General features: G+C 39.0%; 1 protein-coding gene across 2 annotated transcripts in view; it reads left to right on the top strand.

Moving 5' to 3' along the window:
- Tgfbr1 (transforming growth factor beta receptor 1) overlaps positions 1-20,817 on the top strand; it is a 53,076-nt gene that overhangs the window by 21,557 nt on the left and 10,702 nt on the right. The window contains exons 2-6 of one of the 2 annotated variants that reach the window (XM_028770218.1): positions 8,856-9,101; positions 10,310-10,540; positions 12,691-12,921; positions 18,977-19,144; positions 19,534-19,690. In XM_028770218.1, the coding sequence (XP_028626051.1) occupies positions 8,856-9,101; positions 10,310-10,540; positions 12,691-12,921; positions 18,977-19,144; positions 19,534-19,690 (1,033 nt within the window). Of the gene's footprint in view, positions 1-8,855; positions 9,102-10,297; positions 10,541-12,690; positions 12,922-18,976; positions 19,145-19,533; positions 19,691-20,817 lie in introns of both variants that reach the window. The other variant, XM_028770217.1, reaches the window with a different exon arrangement.

Here is a 20,817-nt window from a genome sequence, read left to right as displayed (position 1 = left end):
TTGTATTAGGTATATTCCCCTTCAGTAGTAAAATATTCTGACAGAAACAAGGGAGAAAAGGTTTAATTTGACCCCCAGCTTGATGGTGTAGTTTATCATGTCAGGAAAGTCATGGCACCTCAGGAGCTTGAGGCAGTCGGCTAAGTTGAATGCCTATGTTCAGCTGCAGTTTGGGACCCCATGTGCCATTCACACTTAGGCTGGGTGTTTCCACCAAATTAGGCTGATATAGATAGTCCTTCACAGACATTTATAGATAATCCCTCACAGGCATACCCAGAGACTTGTCTCATAGGAGATACTAGATTCTGTCAAGTTGACAGTCAATATTAACCATCACAACATACACATAGTCAGGAACTTTCTGTGATAGATTCCAGTAGCACAGGAAGTAATAGAATTAATAAGTGGGAATACATGAAAGTAAAAGCTTCTGTACAACAAAGGCTACAATCAGCAGAGCAGAGAGAACCTACAAAATGAGGTGAGGGAGGGGGCGACTATGTCAAACAGTATCAGGAGTCTGATATTTAAAATACACAAAGAGCTTTAAAAAATCACCTAGTTAATAGGTTACTGAATGTCAAAAAAAATATACAAGAGGCCAATAAATGCTTAAAACAGTACTCAACATTTTTAGCTATATAATATAGAAAATGCACATTGGAACTGCTTTTTGAGATTATATCTCACACCAGTCAGAACCAAATGACAATAAATGGTGGCAAGAATGTAAAGAAATGGGACCCCTTATCATTCACTGCTTTTCTAGTGTAGACTAGTGTAGCCATTATGGGAGTCAGTGTGTAAGTTCCTCAAACAAACAAACAAACAAACAAACAAACAAACTTCCCAAAATCCCTGAAAATAGAACTACTGTATTATCCAGCCATACTACTCCTGGGTAAATGTACAAAGGACTTTGTCTCTTAGCACAGATGTCCTGGTATACCCTTCAGAGAAGGTCACTACTGGTTTAGCAGACAATGAAGGATTAATTTCCTTAGTCAAATATGGAAAGGGCAATATTTTAGGAGGTGGAGATGGGAGAACGTTTTCTGCTGAGGGTGGAGAGACTACTTCCTCAGGTGAGATAGATCCTTGAGAATCTCAGAGTTAAGTTCAGCTTCAATAGGGTCCTCCCTCATATTCCCATTTCATTTTCTACCAATTAATGCCCTTTAACTGTTGACATCCTCTTAGTCTGGGGCTTGAATTTTCACTGTAATTTAGCCAACCTTTCAGTTTGATTTTCTGCAATTTGAGCATTGTGGCTGCTAGAGAGAAGTTTCTCTTCCAGGGCACACTTAGAAATCTTTACATTGTTTATGTACATCTGGAGCCCATCAATTTTATCAGAGTCCATTGCTGTCTTTCACTGTATTCTGATATGCTAGAAGCTGGTTAATTTTATCATGGAGCTCATTCTTTTCCTTTGCCAATTTAATCAAGAGATCCTAGGAACAATAATCCAACATCATAATTTTCCCTATTTTTTCGGCAGTTTGTCAAAAGTTTTATATAAAGTCACTAAATCTGTTACCTCTCATAACTGGTGAATCAGGATAATCAAGTTTAAGTTTGTAAGTTATTCGTACCATGGGTTTTCAGTACTTTCTGAGCTCCCAGAAAGCTTCAGTGACTGTGTTAGTCACTGAAGTTAAGTATCTGAGCCTATTTCAGATACTTAAAATATTCATCCTTATGGAGTTCCTTCTCCTGGTATGAGTTTTTGTCTTAGGTAGGGTTGCTGTTGCTGTGATAAAACATCACAACCAAAAGCAAGTTGGGGAGGAAAGGATTTTATGTTTTTACATCACTGTTCATCATTCAAGTAAGGCAGGACAGGAACTCAAAATAGGTCAGGAAGTTGGAGTCAGGAGCTGATGCAGAGGCCTTGGAGGAGTGCTGCTTACTGGCTTACTCCACATGGCTTGCTCAACCTGCTTGTTTATAGAAGCTAGAACCACTAGCCCAAGGGTGGCCTTCTCACATCAGTCGTTGGTTTTATGGAGACATTTTCTCAGATGAGGCTTTCTTTTCTTTGATGACTCAAGCTGTGTCAACATAGAAGTTGACATAAAACTAGCCAGGATAACAGAGATACTTGTGTAGGAATAATGTTACTGTATACTGTATAAAATTATTCTTGTATTATTCAAATGCTGGTTTCTCTGCCACCATATTTTGTTGCAATCTGAACATGGCGTTGTAATTCTTATTCTAAGTATCTCCTATTTCAAGTTTGTATAAACATTGCTCTCCATTTATTCTCTGACTTGTCAATAGAATTGGCCAATGGCAGCACAGACGAGACAGTAGGGCTGGGCTTCTACCAGCCAGGGGAAGGAGTAGGGGTAGGGGTAAGAAGAGGGGAGGAAGAAGGAACTTGCTACTACAAAGAAGTTTGGAGAAACACCATGGAAAAACACCTAAAGCCCAGAAGTAGACCAATACTAACATGCAAATATCTCAGGGATTTGGGCTGGGAGGTAACCAGATTAGCTTAGAGGATTAGAATAGATCAATGACTGCCAGGTTCTTGTGTTGTAAAGCTAATTAAATAAATCTTATAATGTCACGTTCATTTGGGAGCTAGTCAGGGATAAAGAAAAACTGCCATTTTAAAAAATGCATTTACATACTTGAACATTCATGTTTATAGCTGCACTGTTCATAACAGCCAGAGAATGTAACCCACTTAGATATCCATCCACAGATAAATACACAAAACCATAGTCTATGTATATAATGGAATTTTATCCAGCAGTATCCATTTAGGAAAATGGATAGAACTATAAATTGTGTTAAATGAAAGAAGCCAGACACATAATGGCAGATGCTGTTTTCTTTTCATGTGAGACCTGGATTTAACTGTGTGTGTGATAGATCTAGAACAGGGAGTGTCAGAATGTGAAGGATCCTACCTAAGAAGTTAATGGAATACATAAGACATAAAAAGAAACTATTTGTAAAGGGAAGGGTGGTGAGGAGAGGACATGGGTGAATTGCAAGATAGTGTAATGATACATATGTGCAACAATGCAATAACAACATCCATTACTTTGTATACTAATATAAAATATTTAAAAATGGAAACGAAGACCTAGTTTAATTAAAATATTTCAGTTACATTTTTATTTGGGATGTGGTACTTAGAAGAGAAAATGTACCACTGCACATGTGTGTAAGTCAGAGGACAACTTAAAAGAGTCAGTTTTCTCCATCTACCATGGGGGTTCTGGTGATTAAATTCAGGTCCCCGGGTTTGCTGGGAAGTGGCAGAGAGGCATTGAGCATTTTGTCAGCCCCACTTTTACTTTAAAAAAAAAATTATTTGTGTGTACTGTGGGAGTGTATAAGTACATGTGTATCACTGTGTGTGAGTAGAAGTCAAAAGACAAATTTTGAGAGTTGCCAGTCCAAAGCCCTATTTTAATAAGAGGAGAGAGGTGGAGGCTAGAAAGATGGCTCAATGGTTAAGAACACATGCTATTCCTTCAGAGGACTGAGTTCTGTTCCCAGTACTCATAGCAGGTATGCACAACAACCTATAACCCTCCTTCTGGCCTCCCTAGGCACACATATGTACATTTCATATACACACACAGGCACTGAAACTTACACACGAAAGAAGGAAAACAATTAAAATTAAAAAGGGGAATGTTATAATCCAGATCTATTTAATAATAAAGTCAGTTATAATTTACTGTGTATGAAACTCAAGCTATTTTGGAATTTTGGATCCTCTTGCCTCTGCCTTCTAAGCACTAGAATTACAAGTGTGCACTACCACACTTAGCTTACAGACTTCAACCTGTAAGAAATGAGAATTAAGATATATGTTCATGAGAATCTGTTTCTGTTTTAATTTACATAAACTATTTTACTATGTCATATGTCTCAGTCAGGGTTTCTATTACTGAGAAGAAACACAAGTTGGGGAGGAAAGGATTTTATTTGGCTTACATTTCCAGATCACAATCCATCATTGGAGAAATTTAGAACAGGAACTCAAGCAGGACTGGAACCTGGAGGCAGGAGCTGATGCAAGAGGCCTTGGAGGAGTGCTGCTTACTGGCTTGCTTCCCCTGGCTTGTTCTTATAGAACGGAGGACTACCAGCCCAGGGGTGGCACCACTCAAACAGGCTGGGCCCTCCTCCATTGATCACTAATTGAGAAAATGCCTTATAGGTGGATCTTAGGCATTTCCTCAACTGAGGCTCCTTTCTCTGTGATGACTCTAGCTTGTGTCAAGTTGACACACAAAACCAGCCTGTATGTCATATAATAGCAATCCTATATTCAGTAATCTGATTTAGACTGGAAAAATGGAATTTTAAAATTCCCTCAAGAGATAAACCCTTGCCTGGGTACTCATTGTGTTATATGATGTTTATATTGTCCAGTGACCTTTCTTGTTGGAAGACTAATAAGAGAAGCCCTTCAGCATTGCCTTTTTTCAAAATTTCATCATATATAGACCTCTTTGAAGTGAAAAGTGCAAAATATATTTTTCACACTGTTCCTTAAATTGTAGACATGAAATAGAAAACATAAAACTTAGTGTTTTGGGTTTATTTACAATTATAAATTAATTCTGTAAATTAGAATCAAAGACAACTACAAATAACAGAATGCAAATTAATACAGTTATTTGGTGTGACAATTAATGTTTCTGTTTTATTGTAGAAATAAGATGACCTTAGGTCTGATTCTATTTTTATATCTATTTCATTATTCTAACTGCAGTGATAATAAATGCTGCAAGTGGCTGAATGCTGCAAGTGGCTGCTCTCGTCAATAATGTTCAAGATAGTATTAATGACCTCAGGGCTTGTTGGGAAGTTCAGGATAATGGGATCTCATATCTAACCAAAACACTTGCTAGCAAGCAGTCCTCAAATACCGGTTTTAAAGAGATATTTTGTTTACCTGAAGATGTGACTTGCATTATACTATTATTGACATCTTCACTAAATGGTTTTCTAAAACAATTGTTGGAAGTTAGAACAAAAAGTGTTGTTGACTATCACAGCCTTATATACTGCTAGTGACTGTTTGCAAGGTGTCCTACAAAGAAAGGATTTGTGTAAGGCTTGCATGGACTCAGAGCACTGGATATTTCAACTCTACCAGGTTCACATTGTGCTGTGCTCCTGTGTTACTTGTATGTTTTTATTGTATACATACTGTGAAGCTGTCTGTATGTAAAGTGTGCCACAAGGACACTTGACCTGAATGAGCTTTTCACATAACTGTAGAAAGAGCAGTGAAAGCTTTGTAATGCTTGTGAAGATAGGCGGTTACTCAGGATCCAGAATGTTTATCATTGTTGATAGATTATCTTTGGAATGAAAATGTGTATGTAACTCATAGACTGCATTTCTCTCCTTGATGTTTGTGACCTCTTGTTTGGGCAGCCATTTAGCAAACGTATTTTTCTGATACTATCTAGAGGTCCAGAATAAAACAAAACAGCTAAACACAGCCCTTCCTAAAGTAAGGAGAGACACTAACAACAAACTATATAGACATATTTGCATGCATCTTCAAGATATGCAGAGGTATGTGGGAACAAATGAAACAAACCCCAGTAATCTGAGGGGGAAGAGGCTAAGATCGCTTGTGGAAAGGATCTTTGTCTGAATAGGATTGAATTGTCTTGAAGGATTATGTTGAAGGAGGAAGAGGCAGAGAAGAGGTGGAATTTGACTAGGCAGAGAGAAGAACTAAGTCTCTTTGCCAAAATCAACACTATACTTATCTCTTTTTAATAGTGTTCTGTCTTTTTACTTTTCTTGAATTCCCTTCATACTTGGGTAGAGTTAAGTCAAATGAACTCCAGGAAGAAAGAAAATATTCTTTCAGTTTACTATTATTATTTATGTATGAGGAAGAGAACATAGTGGAGGTCAGAAGACAACTTTTTGGGGTTCTTTCTATCTTTTATTTAAGTTTTTGAGATTGAGATCACGTCAGCAGGTTATGTGGCAAGTGCATCTCATTGGCTCTGAAGATTTTTTTATAATAGTCAAAATAAAACTTTGTTAGTCTGTTAAGATAATAGACAACTGAGCTGATTGCAGCAGAAACCTTTTTAAGCATGCTTGAAAAGAACCTGGTGTTCCTGAGTTGAGAGTTGAGCTATCAAGTTAGTTCAGGGTTCCCAAACACCACACCCTTAGCTTGAAGATTTGGTAGAAGGACTCACAGTGACTTCCGACTGGGTCTGAAGACAGAAAAAAGTAAAAGGTTGTGGGAAGGGAAAGAAATCAAAAACATGATTTGATAAACTCAGAATTGTTACAGAGAGTACTTTTTTCCTAAAATCATCTTAAGCGAGATGCTCCAGATAACAAACTATGCTTACTTAGAGCTTAGATGTTTCAAAATCTAATGAAACCACCTTATGATTCCACTTAGAGAAGGGAATTCTTAGCCTGCTCTCATGACTCTCTGTGGAGTGGGGTAGTGGTAGGGTTGTATAGGCCTGTAATACCACTATACCACTGGGAAGCTGAGGCAGGAAGATAGCAAATTGGAGGCCTACCTAGGCCATTTACTAAGCCTGTGTCTCAAGGGTTTGAAAATGCAAAAAGGCTCCAGGATATGTAGTTCAGTACTTAGTGATACTGCATTTGCCAAACATAATAAGGCCAAAAATTCAAAAAGGTAGTTCCCTAAGTTAATAGAAAGATGTAATCTAGCTCATATAATTATTTGGTATTTTTAAACTTAAGTTTTAAGATTTGTTTAATCTTTATGCCTTGTTGATTTCATCATATGAACAGTAAAAATACCTGAAGAAGCTCACATTTATAATTTTGGAGGTATACTGTTCTTTTCCTAGATGAATTTCTGCCTGAATAAACTTTCTGCTTTTGATTCACTCTTGCTCACCTTGAGATTCATTCCTTTTTGCCTTCCGTAAGGGGAGGGGAACTCCAGGCCTTTGGTGGGAGTGCTAGGCTGTGTTTCTCTTTTGCCACTAAGAAGACTCAGAGCTGTTACAGTCATGGATACAAGGTACTACAGTGAAAAGGTAGAGCTTAAGTTTGACAAAGCTGCAAGGTATCTGAGCTGTAGTTTGGCAGAGAACAGGTACAGTTTTCTAGATAGTCTCTCCCAGTGGAGCAGGACCCTTCATTCTCTTAGCATATGACAGTATGTACAAAGCACTGCAAACCAGTGAAGCCCACTTGAACCTTAGTTGGTGTCCAGGGTTTTACTGAGGATCAGTCACCAGCCATTGTATTAGTTAGATTTTTCATTGCTGTGACAAAATATCTGACAGAAACAAATTAAGGATTGCTATCCGTCCTTAAGGGAGGGCTTAGTCTACTGAGTTTTAGAGGTTTCATTTATCAAGTTGGGAAGGGCGTGGCAGAGCATCTTAAATGGGTCTTTCAGTCTGTCTCTGGCTCTCTGGCTCTCTCAGGGCAGGCCCCCACACCTCAACCCAAAACCTTCCCAGAAATGCCTTCAGAGAAGTGCTTTACAAATCTCCTAGGTAGTTCTCAACCCCATCGAGTTGATGATCTAGATTAGCTATCACAATCTGTAGGTTTATAGTCTGAATAACAGCTGAGCTAAGTAAGGGCTTAACTGCCTCCATTCCAACAAACAAAAATAGATCTTTTCTGTGAATCACATTGTTAGTACAAACTATCTGGTCAAATTGGTACTGTGTGACCCAAAGCCTTATACATACAGAAACATTCTTATCAGAGAGCATGTCCCAGAGGCTCAGCACTCACATCCAGTCAAGGACAGTTCTGAAGATAGGCTATTCTTGTGAATATGCGGAGTTGTTTAACTCAGGCCTGCTAAGCAAACTTAGGAAGATAGCTTTCTTCTGGACTGCTGTCTGCCTCACTACTCCTTTTCTATATAGAATTAACCTTTCTGGTCTCATCATTGTTGGCCATTCCTCCTAACTGGCTTTTCCCTTGCCAGTCAGTAATTGGATTACCTATGTTCATTCAGCAAGAAGTTTTGAATACTGCCCTCAGGCATGGAACCATATATGGTGGATTTCCAGGATGAATATGGGTCTCTGAATTCAGAGAACTTATATTTTCTTAGGGGAAGAAGTAAGAAAATCAGCATTTCTGGTAAGCTGTGTATACTTTGAGGAAGCACTTAACCCCGTTAGAGGATATGGCTGTGTATGACTGAAGATGTTGGTGACAGCAGACACTTCCATAAAGGGGTCATTCCTAGAGTTGAGTCACAAGATCTAACAGATACAGTGGGCATTTAATAGATAACTAGGTTCCATGTGGCTAGAATATATAAACTGTTGCTGGAGTGATCTTCCCTATGCCAGCTGGGAGTACACGGTGTAGGGTTGCACAGGATGAATAGAAAACCTGTGGCCCAATCTGAATCTATTTCTATTACTTCATTACCACAAATCTACTGAAATGGTGTTTCCAGCCTGTAATGAGTTTGTGACACGATTTTCACTCATTGCTCTGCAATCACTTGTGAGGTGTGTGTGTGTGTATGTGTGTGTGTGTGTGTGTGTGTGATTGTGTAATTTAGTACTAGGAACAAGTGTAACTGCACCGTGTTTCAAATGGGAGGGCAAATGAGGCTTTATCTAGATGAAATTTTTTGGATTTTTTTCTAGGAAGCAAATTTTGGTGGCAGGGGAAGAGCTAGGCCTAAATTACCTTGGCCTCTATGTGTGTGTAATTCTTGGACATTCTAAGAGTAGTAAAGTTTGTTATTTGAACAATGCATAAATTGTTATAATAAATAAAAATACAGCAGTAGTGTAAATGTTGAACTTTTAAACTTAACCCTGGTACTCGTTTTTTCTAATAAAATCTTTCTTTTTCTCTAGCATTACAATGTTTCTGCCACCTCTGTACTAAGGATAATTTTACCTGTGAGACGGATGGTCTTTGCTTTGTCTCAGTCACTGAGACCACAGACAAAGTTATACACAATAGTATGTGTATAGCTGAAATCGACCTAATTCCTCGAGACAGGCCATTTGTTTGTGCACCGTCTTCAAAAACAGGGGCAGTTACTACAACGTATTGCTGCAATCAGGACCACTGCAATAAAATAGAACTCCCAACTACAGGTAAGTTGTTGTATTAGCACCCTTCTCTTCCTTCCTCCAACATGCTAAAAGAAAAGCTTCTAGACTGCCTACAAATTTAAAACTGCAAGTGTTTACAGAAATCATCAAGCCTGGCTTGTTGAGGGTACAGGCAGAGAGTTACCCTCTCCATAGTTGTAGATTTATGAGTAGCCAGGAGCCTGACTCCTAGGTGTGTGTTAGAGAAAGCAGTGCCAGGAGACTCTCAGTGAGATCTGCTATGCCTGCCAGGGTAGCCTCTTCAAAGTGAATTCTAGAATCTCATAGGGCAACACGTTGTTAGGATTTTCCTTGCCTTGTCCTCAGTGAATGTCTCACTTCTTGTATGGTGTACCTATATCTTACGGCAATCCAATCAACAGCCTTTTAATGGGCAGAAATTAGTGCATCAAACAGTCTAAATGTTTTCATTTTGTAATAGTCTACCTTGTTTATGATCTGTAAGTGTAAATTACTTGTATATGATGTCTAGTGGTACCATGTATTTAATACTTTTTAAAAAGATTCTAGAAGGGCTACAAAAATAGCATAGCGGTTAAGAGTGTTTGTGATTCTTTCAGAGGACCCAGGTTTAATTCCCAGCATCCATGTGGTGGCTCACAACTGTAACTCCAGTTCATGGGATCTGATGCCCACTTCAGACCTCAAGCACCAGTCATGGATATGGTGCACAAACATACATATAGGCAAAATATCCATATACATACATAGGCATGAGCCTTTGAAGGTTCACAAGGAAGTTGATAATTTGTAAAAACTTTATTAACTATGTTTATATATTTTTTCTCTGCTATAAGCCTGCAGTAGACTTGGAATAAGAAGAAAAGACCAAAGTGCTTTATAAAAAATGAGTTATCAGTAGTTGTTTCAAATAATTGATTCCTTTTCTAGTTTACCTGAGGTGACAAGTGCGGAAGGAGGTCTAGGATGGTGGTTAGCTGATGAACTCAACGATGAATTAGAAGGTGGGCTGGGGCTGCTCAGGAAGAGTGGGAGGTTACTGACAGCTGATGGTCTTAAAAGGGAGGCCAGAGAGAGAAGACAGAGGGAGCTTGATCCTGCCTTGAGCCCTGTGTGACTAAATGATAGTAGTGGACCCTTGGGGAAATATGGAGGGTTTGGGAAATGTGAATGCTACCTACAGTGTTTTGTTTCTCTTGATGTTTATTTCATTTGAGGACCTTTTTCAGAAAAGCAGTCACCTGGCCTGGGTCCTGTGGAGCTGGCAGCAGTCATTGCTGGTCCAGTCTGCTTCGTCTGCATTGCACTTATGCTGATGGTCTATATCTGCCATAACCGCACTGTCATTCACCATCGCGTGCCAAACGAAGAGGATCCATCACTAGATCGCCCTTTCATTTCAGAGGGCACCACCTTGAAAGATTTAATTTATGATATGACAACATCAGGGTCTGGATCAGGTAATGTTATTGTTTACTTATTTCTTAATAAGTCAGTTTTGTTATTTTATTTAATTAATTGGCTGGGCCATTTGGCTTAATTGGTAAAAACTTCAGAGTCATATGAATACTATACCAGATTGCAGCCTATTGAAAGCTGTTGAGCTTGCTGTCTGTCTGCCTGGATAGTTTAGTATGGATAAATTGGAGCTTGGCTTTACCACTGAAACAAGTAAGTCACTTCCACAGTTGTGTCGGTTTCCAAGCATCCTCCCCATAGAATGATATTTGCTTTTCTGGGAGGAAGAAAGTAGGACTCTCTTCTTACAAAGACAGAGCTGTGGTTAAGAGCTGCAGCTACTGTTCTGCAGACTGTGCTCTGAGACTGTCCTCTTGGAATTTGGAAGCTGATTAGCTTCTTTAGCATGATACAAAATTGCTGTTTTAACAAAAATGTGTGTGTGTGTGTATGTGTGTGTGTCTACACATATTTGCACACACCTGCCTGCCAGCCACAGTATACATGTGGAAGTTTGAGGATAACTTGTACGAGTCGTTCTCTCTTTCCACTGTATGGATCCTGGGAAACAAACTCATGTTATCAGGTTTGGTGGCAAGCTCCTTCACCCACTGAGTGATCAGACCAGTCCAGTTTATTGTTTAAAATTAAACTATTGCATTTTTAGTAACTTTTTACATTTAAAAGCAAATTTCAAACTAAGAAACAGACAAAAATAGTAGTCATGTTAGTGAATGTGGTATGATATTTGTTTTTCTCAGTTTTGTTTGTTGATTTTTGTGGACTCAGAAATAGACTGGCTAATTGTCAGGATCATCCTGAGATAGATTTTAGCATAATAATACTTTGCTTTTAGACTAAAGAGAAAAATACCTTGGTTTTTTTTTTTTTTTTTTTTTTTTTTTTTTTCTTTTGGAAGAAGGCTAAGAGAAGTGTGCCTACTTTACAGTTTTGGACTTTGGGGACTAGAGAGATTGGTCAGTGGTTAAGAGCACCACTGCTCTTCCAGAGGTTCTGAGTTCAATTCAAAACACCTACATGTTGGCTCACACTATCTGTAACTAGTTTCAAGATCCAATGCCCTCTTCTGGTATGTAGATGTATGTATAGACAAAATACCCATATGCATAAAATACATAAATAATTTTAAGAAAAACAATTTTGAATTTGATGCATGGCTAGTAATCAACAGATCTAGCCTCTAACAAATGCTCTATGACTTTGGTCAGTCCATATTTCCTCTTTGGACTTCTGTTTTCTTATAGAAATATATAACAGATACTTTGGGTAAAAATACTTAAATGTGGTTTACTGAGGTCTTGAATGGCTTACTATCCTTTGAAAACTATTGATCAGTTTCACATAAGGGCTAAATTTGTAGCCATAATGAAGATTAGGAAACAAAAATCTGGCTGATTATAAAATAAATGATAGTAAAGGAGTTTCAGAACAGGAATTGTGACTGAGGAATAGTGTAGCTCTGAAGCATAAAGCCACGTTAATGCATGGAACACTTATGTGATAGTGGACATCTTTATTTTAAGGAAATTATAATATATTGGTATATTTGCATATACATACTGTCACTCTAAGTGCATAAGGAAACTGATTTTTCTATGATTTGAAGCCTTTAGTAAAATGAGGCAATGAATACTCAGTAGTGTATTCTTTCTCTGACTGCTAGAACACATGAAGGCTTGCACACTAAGCCAGGACTCCCAAGGCAGCCATAGGGACTCCTTAGTCCAGGATGAGAGTGAGGCAGTAAAAGGTTGGGCTGGGCAGGAATAGACCAAGTACTAGAGAGATAATAGAAAGTATGTTAGGACTTTCCTGGTTCCTCCATTGATTCTGAATTAGTGCAAATGAGCCTCAAAGAAAAATCTTCTTACAAGGGATCCCCTTTTGTCCTGACCCTTAAAGGAAAAGTTCAGTTTATATCCCCAAATCTCTAGGCAGGTGTCTCTGGATTCTTTTTCAGTCTTTACTTTTTTTTTTTCCCCACTTTTGGGATTGGAAAGGCAAAAGTTGTCTGTCTTTCCAACAAGGCAAAGGTAAAGGAGCAGTACCTGCCTCTGGGTCTCTATTGTAGGCTGTCAGGGATGAGATACAGACTGTTGATGATTTATGCTGTGCTTATTTCTGTGTTTAGGTTTACCACTGCTTGTTCAAAGAACAATTGCCAGGACCATTGTATTACAAGAAAGCATTGGCAAAGGTCGGTTTGGAGAAGTTTGGCGAGGCAAATGGCGGGGAGAAGAAGTTGCTGTGAAGATATTCTCATCTAGAGAAGAACGTTCATGGTTCCGAGAGGCAGAGATTTATCAGACGGTAATGTTACGCCATGAAAATATCCTGGGATTTATAGCAGCAGACAACAAAGGTCAGTGAAGTTTTCTTTTGTGTGTGTGTGTGTGTGTGCATATGTGTGTGTGTACATGCACACGCACATACTTGTGCAGGGATGTGTGCATGTGGAGGATGCTGGTTATCTTCTACATTCACTCTCCACCTAATTTTTGAGATAGGTTCCCACTGAACCTGGAACACATCTGTTTGTCTAGATTGATTTACTAGAAGCCTCATGATCCAACTGCCCAACACTGGGATTATAGGTGTGAACTACCACATCTGGATTTTACATGAGTGATGGAAATCTGAACTTAGGTGCTCATGCCTTCTTGACAGGCATGCCACCAGTTAAGCCATCTTACCAGCCCCATTTCCTTACTCTTAGTAAAATATATCAAAGCCTGGAAGAGTTTTGTTTTTACAGAGATAACTACTAAATACTGTCAGATTTGATGAAAAATGTATATTTGTAATATAGTAAAATCAATTATGTCAAATACAATCTTTTAGACATATGACATTGTTAAGATTTTCTTCATGACAGTATATTTTAAATATTATCTTGTGTGGCACTGTGCACATGTGGAAGTCAGAGGATAACTTGTGGAGTGTTCCTTCTACCATGTGGGTTCCAGGGATTACACTGGCAGCAAGTATCTTAACCCACTGAGCCATCTTGCAGGCCCATGCAGTGGATTTCTAAATCTTTTATTAATTTGTAAATTAGAAAAAGACCTATAAAAGTGTCATATACCTTTGCTATTTTAAATCTGGCTATTTGTTGAGTATAGTCATAAAATAGAAGGAAAATACTATAAACTTTGGTTGTTCATAATTTGAGGTTAGACCAGGAAGACATCTTAGTATAGACCAGCTCCCCTCCACATGCCCACTGCTTTGGTTTATAGGACATCTCAGCAGCATAGATTAGTTCTTCCTTTCCTCCCCCCAGTACTGGGGTTAGTAGGACAGCTCAGTATAGGCATGGTGCTGTATTAGTAGGACATCTCAGTATAGACTAGCCTTCCCCAATTCAGTTCTGTGATTTCAAGCCCCGGGCCTGCCTTGCATATACTAGACAGGTGCTTTACAACTATGCTGCATCTTCACTCACAGTGGCCTTATTTATTTTCTTTTTATTAACTTTATGTCCCAATATCAGCTCTCCTTCTCCCCCCAGTACTTCCTCATGCAGAACCCATCCCCCATTCCTCCTTCTCTTTTCTTTTGAGAAGGGAGACCTCCCCTCTAGATAACATCCTCCCTACCCTCTCCATCATCAGGTTGCTGCAGGACTAGTCACATCCTCTCCCACTAAGACCAGACAAGGCAGTTGATTTAGGGGAAAGGGATCCACGGTCAAGCAAGCAGCATATTTAAAGAGCCTTCGCTCCTGTTGTTGGGGACCAAGCTGCTTTTCTGCTGCATATGTTCAGTGGGCCTAGGTCCAGTCTATGTTCACTCTTTGGTTGGTGACTTAGTGTCTGGGAGTCCCTAAGGATCCAGGTTAGTTGACTCTGTTGGTCTTCCTGTGGAGCCCCTGTCCCCTTTGGGTCCTTCAGTCTTTCTCCCAACTCTTCCATAAGACTCCCTGAGCTCCATCTAATGTTCGACTGTTGGTCTCTGAGTCTCTTTCCATTGGCTGCTTGGTGGAACCTCTCAGAGAACAGTTATGCTAGGTTCCTGTCTGCAAGCATAACAGAATATCATTGACAAATAACCTTATTTTTGAGGAGAGTATTCTGTTCTTACCTGGCAGGGGTTAAATACTTGCTCAGTTCTGTAAGGAAGCTCAAGCAAACCTGGGAAGTGATTTCTCCTAAATTGCCTTGCTGCTGGAGCAAGAACACTACAGACAGTGTAGTGAAAGTGTGAGATGGGGTCAGGGCACAACATGCTGACCTGAGACCCTGCTTCTTCTTCATGCTTTTCTTAATACCTTAATGCCACAGTTACTCTTCTGACATCTGTTGGAGACTTACATTGTGACACAACTTTTGCCGTCCTAAACAAATAAATATATCTCCTGCTTTCCTATTAAAAACAAACAGTGAGGGGCTGGAGAGATAGCTCAGAGGTTAAGAGCACCGGCTGTTCTTTCAGAGGACCTGGGTTCAGTTTCTAGCACCCGTGTGGCAGCTCACCACTGTGCACCTTCACCCACACATACATGCAGGCAAAGCACCAATGCACATAAAATAAAAATACATAAATCATTAAAGAAACAGCAACAAAAAATCACAACAGCTGTCATTTGTGGCTTGGTGAGAGAGACTTGTCGTGGCCATCCTTCCCTTTTTCTAATGTCAGGTGGTACTATGAGGTACTATGAGGGGTTTTACTTATTTTTTTTTTTTTGCTTCTCTGTATTTTCAAGTTTATAGCATGCCATTAGATTTAGAGGCTCTATTAGTTAACTTATCACTATGACAAAATACCTTTGAGAAGGAAGGGTTTCTTTTGGTTTTTATCTGAAGGGATCATGATGGAAGGCATGGTGACAAGACTGTAGCCTGAGGTGGATGGTCACACTGTGTCTGCAATCAGGAAGAGGGGGCAGGATGTAGCCATGGAATAGTTTTATCCATCTTAAAGATGAGTCTTTTCACCTCATTCAATCTTCTCTGAAACCACCCTCACATTCACACCTAGAGGTTTGTCTTTGAAGCATCTTAGATTACAGTCAAGTTAACAGTTAAGATTACCCATTACAAAGGCTGAGGCTGAGGCTGAGGCTCATCAGTTTTGTTGGTTTCATAAAGTAGACACTAGCTCTATTGTGAACTTCTTAGGCTGTCACATCAGGACACTTATGTGTGATTGTGGTAGGAACAGTAATGGATGGGAGGTAGTGATTATTAGTGGGTCCTAACAATTCAGTATCTAATTGAAAAACAAGCAAAGTAGTGATCAGTCTGTAGTCTTGGCTCTTAACTTCCTTCTATCTGGCACTATTTAACTCCCTCTTCCAACTCTTGTTATAACAGTTTTCTTACTATATTTTTGTTTTCTTTCTTTCTTTTTGATTTGGTTTGGGTTTTGATGTTATTGTTGTTTGTTTGTTTGTTTGTTTAGTCTCTCTTTTTTAAAGATGGCCACAGCTGGCTTGGAACTGATAATTGTCCTAGCTCCATGCCCCAGTTTTGAGATTACAGCCACTGTATTCGCCTATTCTTATTTCCTACTATCTACTTATTTTCTCAATCTTATTATTCTGATTAATTTGTAAGAAGACTCTGATTCTATAAATAGTAATTGTTCCCTTAGAGGGCTTACCCAAATTTGTGATTTCAAATTCTACTATGTCGGTGACTCATTTTTGTTTGAACCTTAAACTTCTTTCAGGATTCTATTAGGCATGTTTCAGGTTACAGCCACAAGTGCAAACCACTGAGCCTGTTGTGCCCTGAAGTGTCATTTGTCCATGCTGCAATCAAGTGGATGCTGTCATCTGGTGGTCATGACAGGAACTAACTGACCCTACTACTGTTTTCTTTACTAGGTGCACCAGGCAGAACCTAGGCTTTCCCTCTCACTTCTCTTTTTTCTTCATCTTCATCTTCATCCTCTTGTCTTGGTTACTTACTTTTGCCTAGGCTAGTCTTAAACAAAAGAAAATAAAAAGATTTATTTTTAATTATATGTATGTGAGTATATCTGTGTGCGGGTATATGTGATTGAATACAGGTGCCCAAGGAGTCCATATGCATAGGTTCTCCTGGGCTGGTATTATAGGCAGTTGTGAGCCTGATACAGGTTTTGGGAAGTGAACTCTGATCTCCTCAAGACCAGTATTGGTTCTTAAATACTGAGTCATCTCTTCAGCCCATTGTGCAGCTCTCTTTATATGTGCAGTCTCTTCTTCTGGTTAGATACTTCAGGAAATCTTCCTTTCCTGTTGTGTTCTCTACCTGTTGTGTTTTTGTGTCTTTCAGAACACTGTTATGGTTAACAGACATGGACATGAGCTAGTGGTGTAGCCATACCAAGAAAAAGACTTTAGGGAATGCATGAAGAACAGCTGAGAAAAGGAAGGGAAAAAAAAACAACAAAAATAAACAAACAAAAAAAAAACTAGAATCACTAATCTCTTGAGCTCTTTTGGCAGTAACAAGAACTACTTTGCATAGAGCTAAAGAGAAGACTCAACAACTTAGAACACTGAATGTTCTAGAGAGCCCAGGTTCAACTCTTAAGCACCTGCATGGTGGCTTTCAGCTGTCTCTGTGTAACTCCAATTACAGGGAATCCATTGCTCTTTTCTGGCCTCCATGAACACCAAACACACATGTGGTAATTTTGCCATACACTCAGGCAAAATACTCAACAAACATAAGATAAAATTAAAAAGAAAGAAAGGAACCTCCTCCAGATTATGAAACCCTATCATTTTTGACACCCCCATTGTTTTTGTTTTTTTTTTTTTTGTTTTTTTTTTTTTTTTTGGTTTGGTTTGGTTTGGTTTGGTTTTGGGTTTTTGCTTTTCTTCCAAGACAAGGTTTCCTCTATATAGTTCTGTCGCCCTGTAGTTCACTCTGTAGAGTAGGCTGGCCTCCTTCCTGTGTCTCCCAAGTGTTAATTAAAGGCATGTGCCTATAAAATATAGATCTTATTTATGTTTCCTTGTTTTCTTTTGTTTATAGCTAGTAGGGAACAGCACATTTTAAATTCTCATGTGACAAACATTGTATTACCTACTTTAAAAAGATATCTAGTTCTGTATTCTCTTTAAACGTCTTAAGAGTCTTCAAAGTAAGTTGTTGTTCTTGTATAAAAGAAAAAACATAGGCCCATTGAGAAGTTTGTCTGAGGCCATGTAATCAATAGCACACAGAACCTGGGTTCCTGCCTGTGTCAATATAACTTGTTTTAGTTATGTTTTTCTATTACTGGGTTAAAACACCATGACTACAAGCAAATTGAGGACACAAACATTTATTTCAGCTTACATATCACAATCACAGTTTACTTTAAAGGAAGTCAAAGCAGGAACTGGAGGCAGGAACTAAAGCAGAGGTCACAGAGGGACATTTTACTGGTTTGCCTCCCATGGCTAGCTCAAGTTGCTTTATTTTAGCACTCAGGACCACCAGAGGAACTTCCCACAATGAGTCTCTCCTCCATGGTTTATTAATCAAAAATAGTACTCCCCAGACATGTCCACAGGCCAACTTAGTGGGGACATTTCTTTGTTGAGTTTTCTTGGTCCCAAATGACTCTAGCTTGTGTCAGACTGACATAAAACTAGCCAGTACATGACTTAGGGTATATATTTTACTGTCTTGTGTTGTTCCTTGTTTTCCCATCTACTTCTAAGTTAAATAGCATTTACTGGACAAGTGTAGCCTAGGAGCCTAACTGTTGACCTTAATGTTACATTTCAGATGCATACATCAGCTTACCAAGAAACTCTTAGCACCCACATTTCAAGTTGTTTAGGTTCCAAATCACCTTGTACAATGATGTTCAGTCCTAGACTCTTTAGCCTTCTCTTCCAACACTTCAGTTCCTGTCTCAACATCATAGGTACCGCTGTTCTTGTTTTACTGAGATAGCAGCATTGAAATTATGATCATCTTGTCTAGCATCTTTGAGAACTGTACAGTCTGTCACTAAAGCTTGTCAGTTCTCACCAAAGCTCACTTCAGTTTTGTCACATGCTATTACGGCCATACTTGGCTCCCCAGATGTTTCTTATCTTCACTTGCTGCTGCCCTTCTTCCTCCAGAGTAGCACGGATCGTGAACTAATCTGGCCCAGGTGTCTTCTTAGGCACTAAGGAGTCCCAGCTCTGCCACTATCTCTGTAGGATGAGGAAATGAACATTGTTGAAATAGGATTCCTTTTCTCTTAAATGGAGCTACTTATCATTGCTTTATCTCACAAATAGGGGGTATACTCTGAAGGTCTGAAATATATGCACATAAAAGTGTAGAAAAACTAAATGTAAGAAAACAGAAGGAATTCATGCAAAGTTAAGGTGGCATCATGTTACAGATGTATGTTCAAGAGTGGTAGTGCTGACAACTCAAGTAAGCTACAAGTGTTCAGCAGCCCGACTAAAATGTGTGTGTTCTCATGTGCAGACAATGGGACATGGACTCAGCTGTGGTTGGTGTCAGATTATCATGAACATGGATCCCTTTTCGATTACTTGAATAGATACACTGTTACTGTGGAAGGAATGATCAAACTTGCTCTGTCCACAGCAAGTGGTCTTGCCCATCTTCACATGGAGATTGTTGGTACCCAAGGTAACAGTTTCTACAGTTCTGCTATTTAAGCATATATTCCTGTGAGTATAATGCATATTCAAAATGTGAAACCTAACTGAGATATGTAGTGGTTTAAATTTGAATGTTTTTTTTTCAGTGAAAATGTAAGAAATCTGAAAGTTTACTTAGAGATCAACAAAAAAACCAACGACTTTTTCACCTTATTTTTTTAGTTCTTAGCTTTATGAAGATTTAAACAATTTCATCCCTTTTGCCACAATGGTTTGGTGAGTTTAGTAGTAGTCTAGTTGTTATAGGTGATACAGCTCAAGCGCTTTCACACTGGGACTAGTGAGGCTTTTGGACCTAAAGGTAAATTGTGAATGGTGTCTCTTGTTTGTAGTCATGTCTAACTTCTGGTTTTCTAGGAAAACCGGCTATTGCCCATAGAGATTTGAAATCAAAGAATATCTTGGTGAAGAAAAATGGAACCTGTTGTATTGCAGACTTGGGACTTGCTGTGAGACATGATTCTGCCACAGATACAATTGATATTGCTCCAAACCACAGAGTAGGCACTAAAAGGTACACTTAGGAATAAATGGTGTTTAATAGTGGTTGATGTTAACTTCATGTCCCCGTCCCCCCACCCCCCGATATTTTTATATCTGTATCTCTTCTGAAACTCAAACTTGGTCCTTTATTATATTGTTCACAAGCTTTTAGGGTCTTTGCTACTCTGAAGCCTGGTTGCTTCAGACCAACAACTTAAAAGCAAGCCTATTGATGGACAGCCCTTCCAGAAAATATTATCATTAATTAAGTTAATTGTAAGAACAACAATAACTAATAGTAGTCTAAATCCTTCCTGTTTCTGTATGATAGCAAGCCTGTTTTCATATTTTCTGTTGTCTTTCTTCCTTAGAACATTTGTGTATGCTGTCCTAAAACATACATCTCTTAACATACTGCTCCCTTAACATCCTTCTATACCTCAAGGAAGCCTTTTCTGATCCTTGGGATCCTTACGTCTTCCTGGTAAAGCAGGAAGTGACTCTTTAAGTCATTTATTGTAACTGTGTTCTCACATTATATTTTAACTGTCCTTTTGTGTGTCTGGGTCTGTGTAGTCCATTGGCTTGCAAGAAGGTTAAGATGCCTGTATTCCAGGTACCTATTGAAGTACCTAATCCACTTTTATAAATATTTGTTTCATGCATTCATTCTCAGAAGAACCTCGGTAGATAGATGTCATTACTATTAATTCAGAAGAGAAAAAACACCCTTATTAAGGTTTAGTAATGTGACTTACTTCATGTGACTGGCAAGCTGAGATGGACTCAAAATCTAATTGTGTTAAAAGCTGCATCACAATATTTCTTCCAAACTAATGCCTTGAACTTGGAAAAAGCAAACACATTTAGTCAATCTAAATTGTATTTATAGTTCCTGGGTTTCTGGGGAATTGGAGAGCTCATGACCGGCTGAGTGAGCCTCAGTAGTGGTCTGTAGGACCTGTAACTATAGCAAACTTCAGAGCTGGACCGTGGTGGTGCACACTTCTACTTCCAGTACTTGGGAGGCAGAGGCAAGTAGATCTCCGAGTTTAAGGCCAGCCTGGTCTACAGAGCAACAGGACAGCCAGAGCTACACAGAGAATCTATGTCGAAAGAAAGAAAGAAAGAAAGAAAGAAAGAAAGAGAGAGAGAGAG

The sequence above is a fragment of the Grammomys surdaster genome, unplaced genomic scaffold (assembly GCF_004785775.1).
Source record: "Grammomys surdaster isolate TR1022 unplaced genomic scaffold, NIH_TR_1.0 199, whole genome shotgun sequence".
Lineage (NCBI taxonomy): Eukaryota > Metazoa > Chordata > Mammalia > Rodentia > Muridae > Grammomys > Grammomys surdaster.
This window is presented reverse-complemented; position numbering and strand designations above follow the sequence as displayed.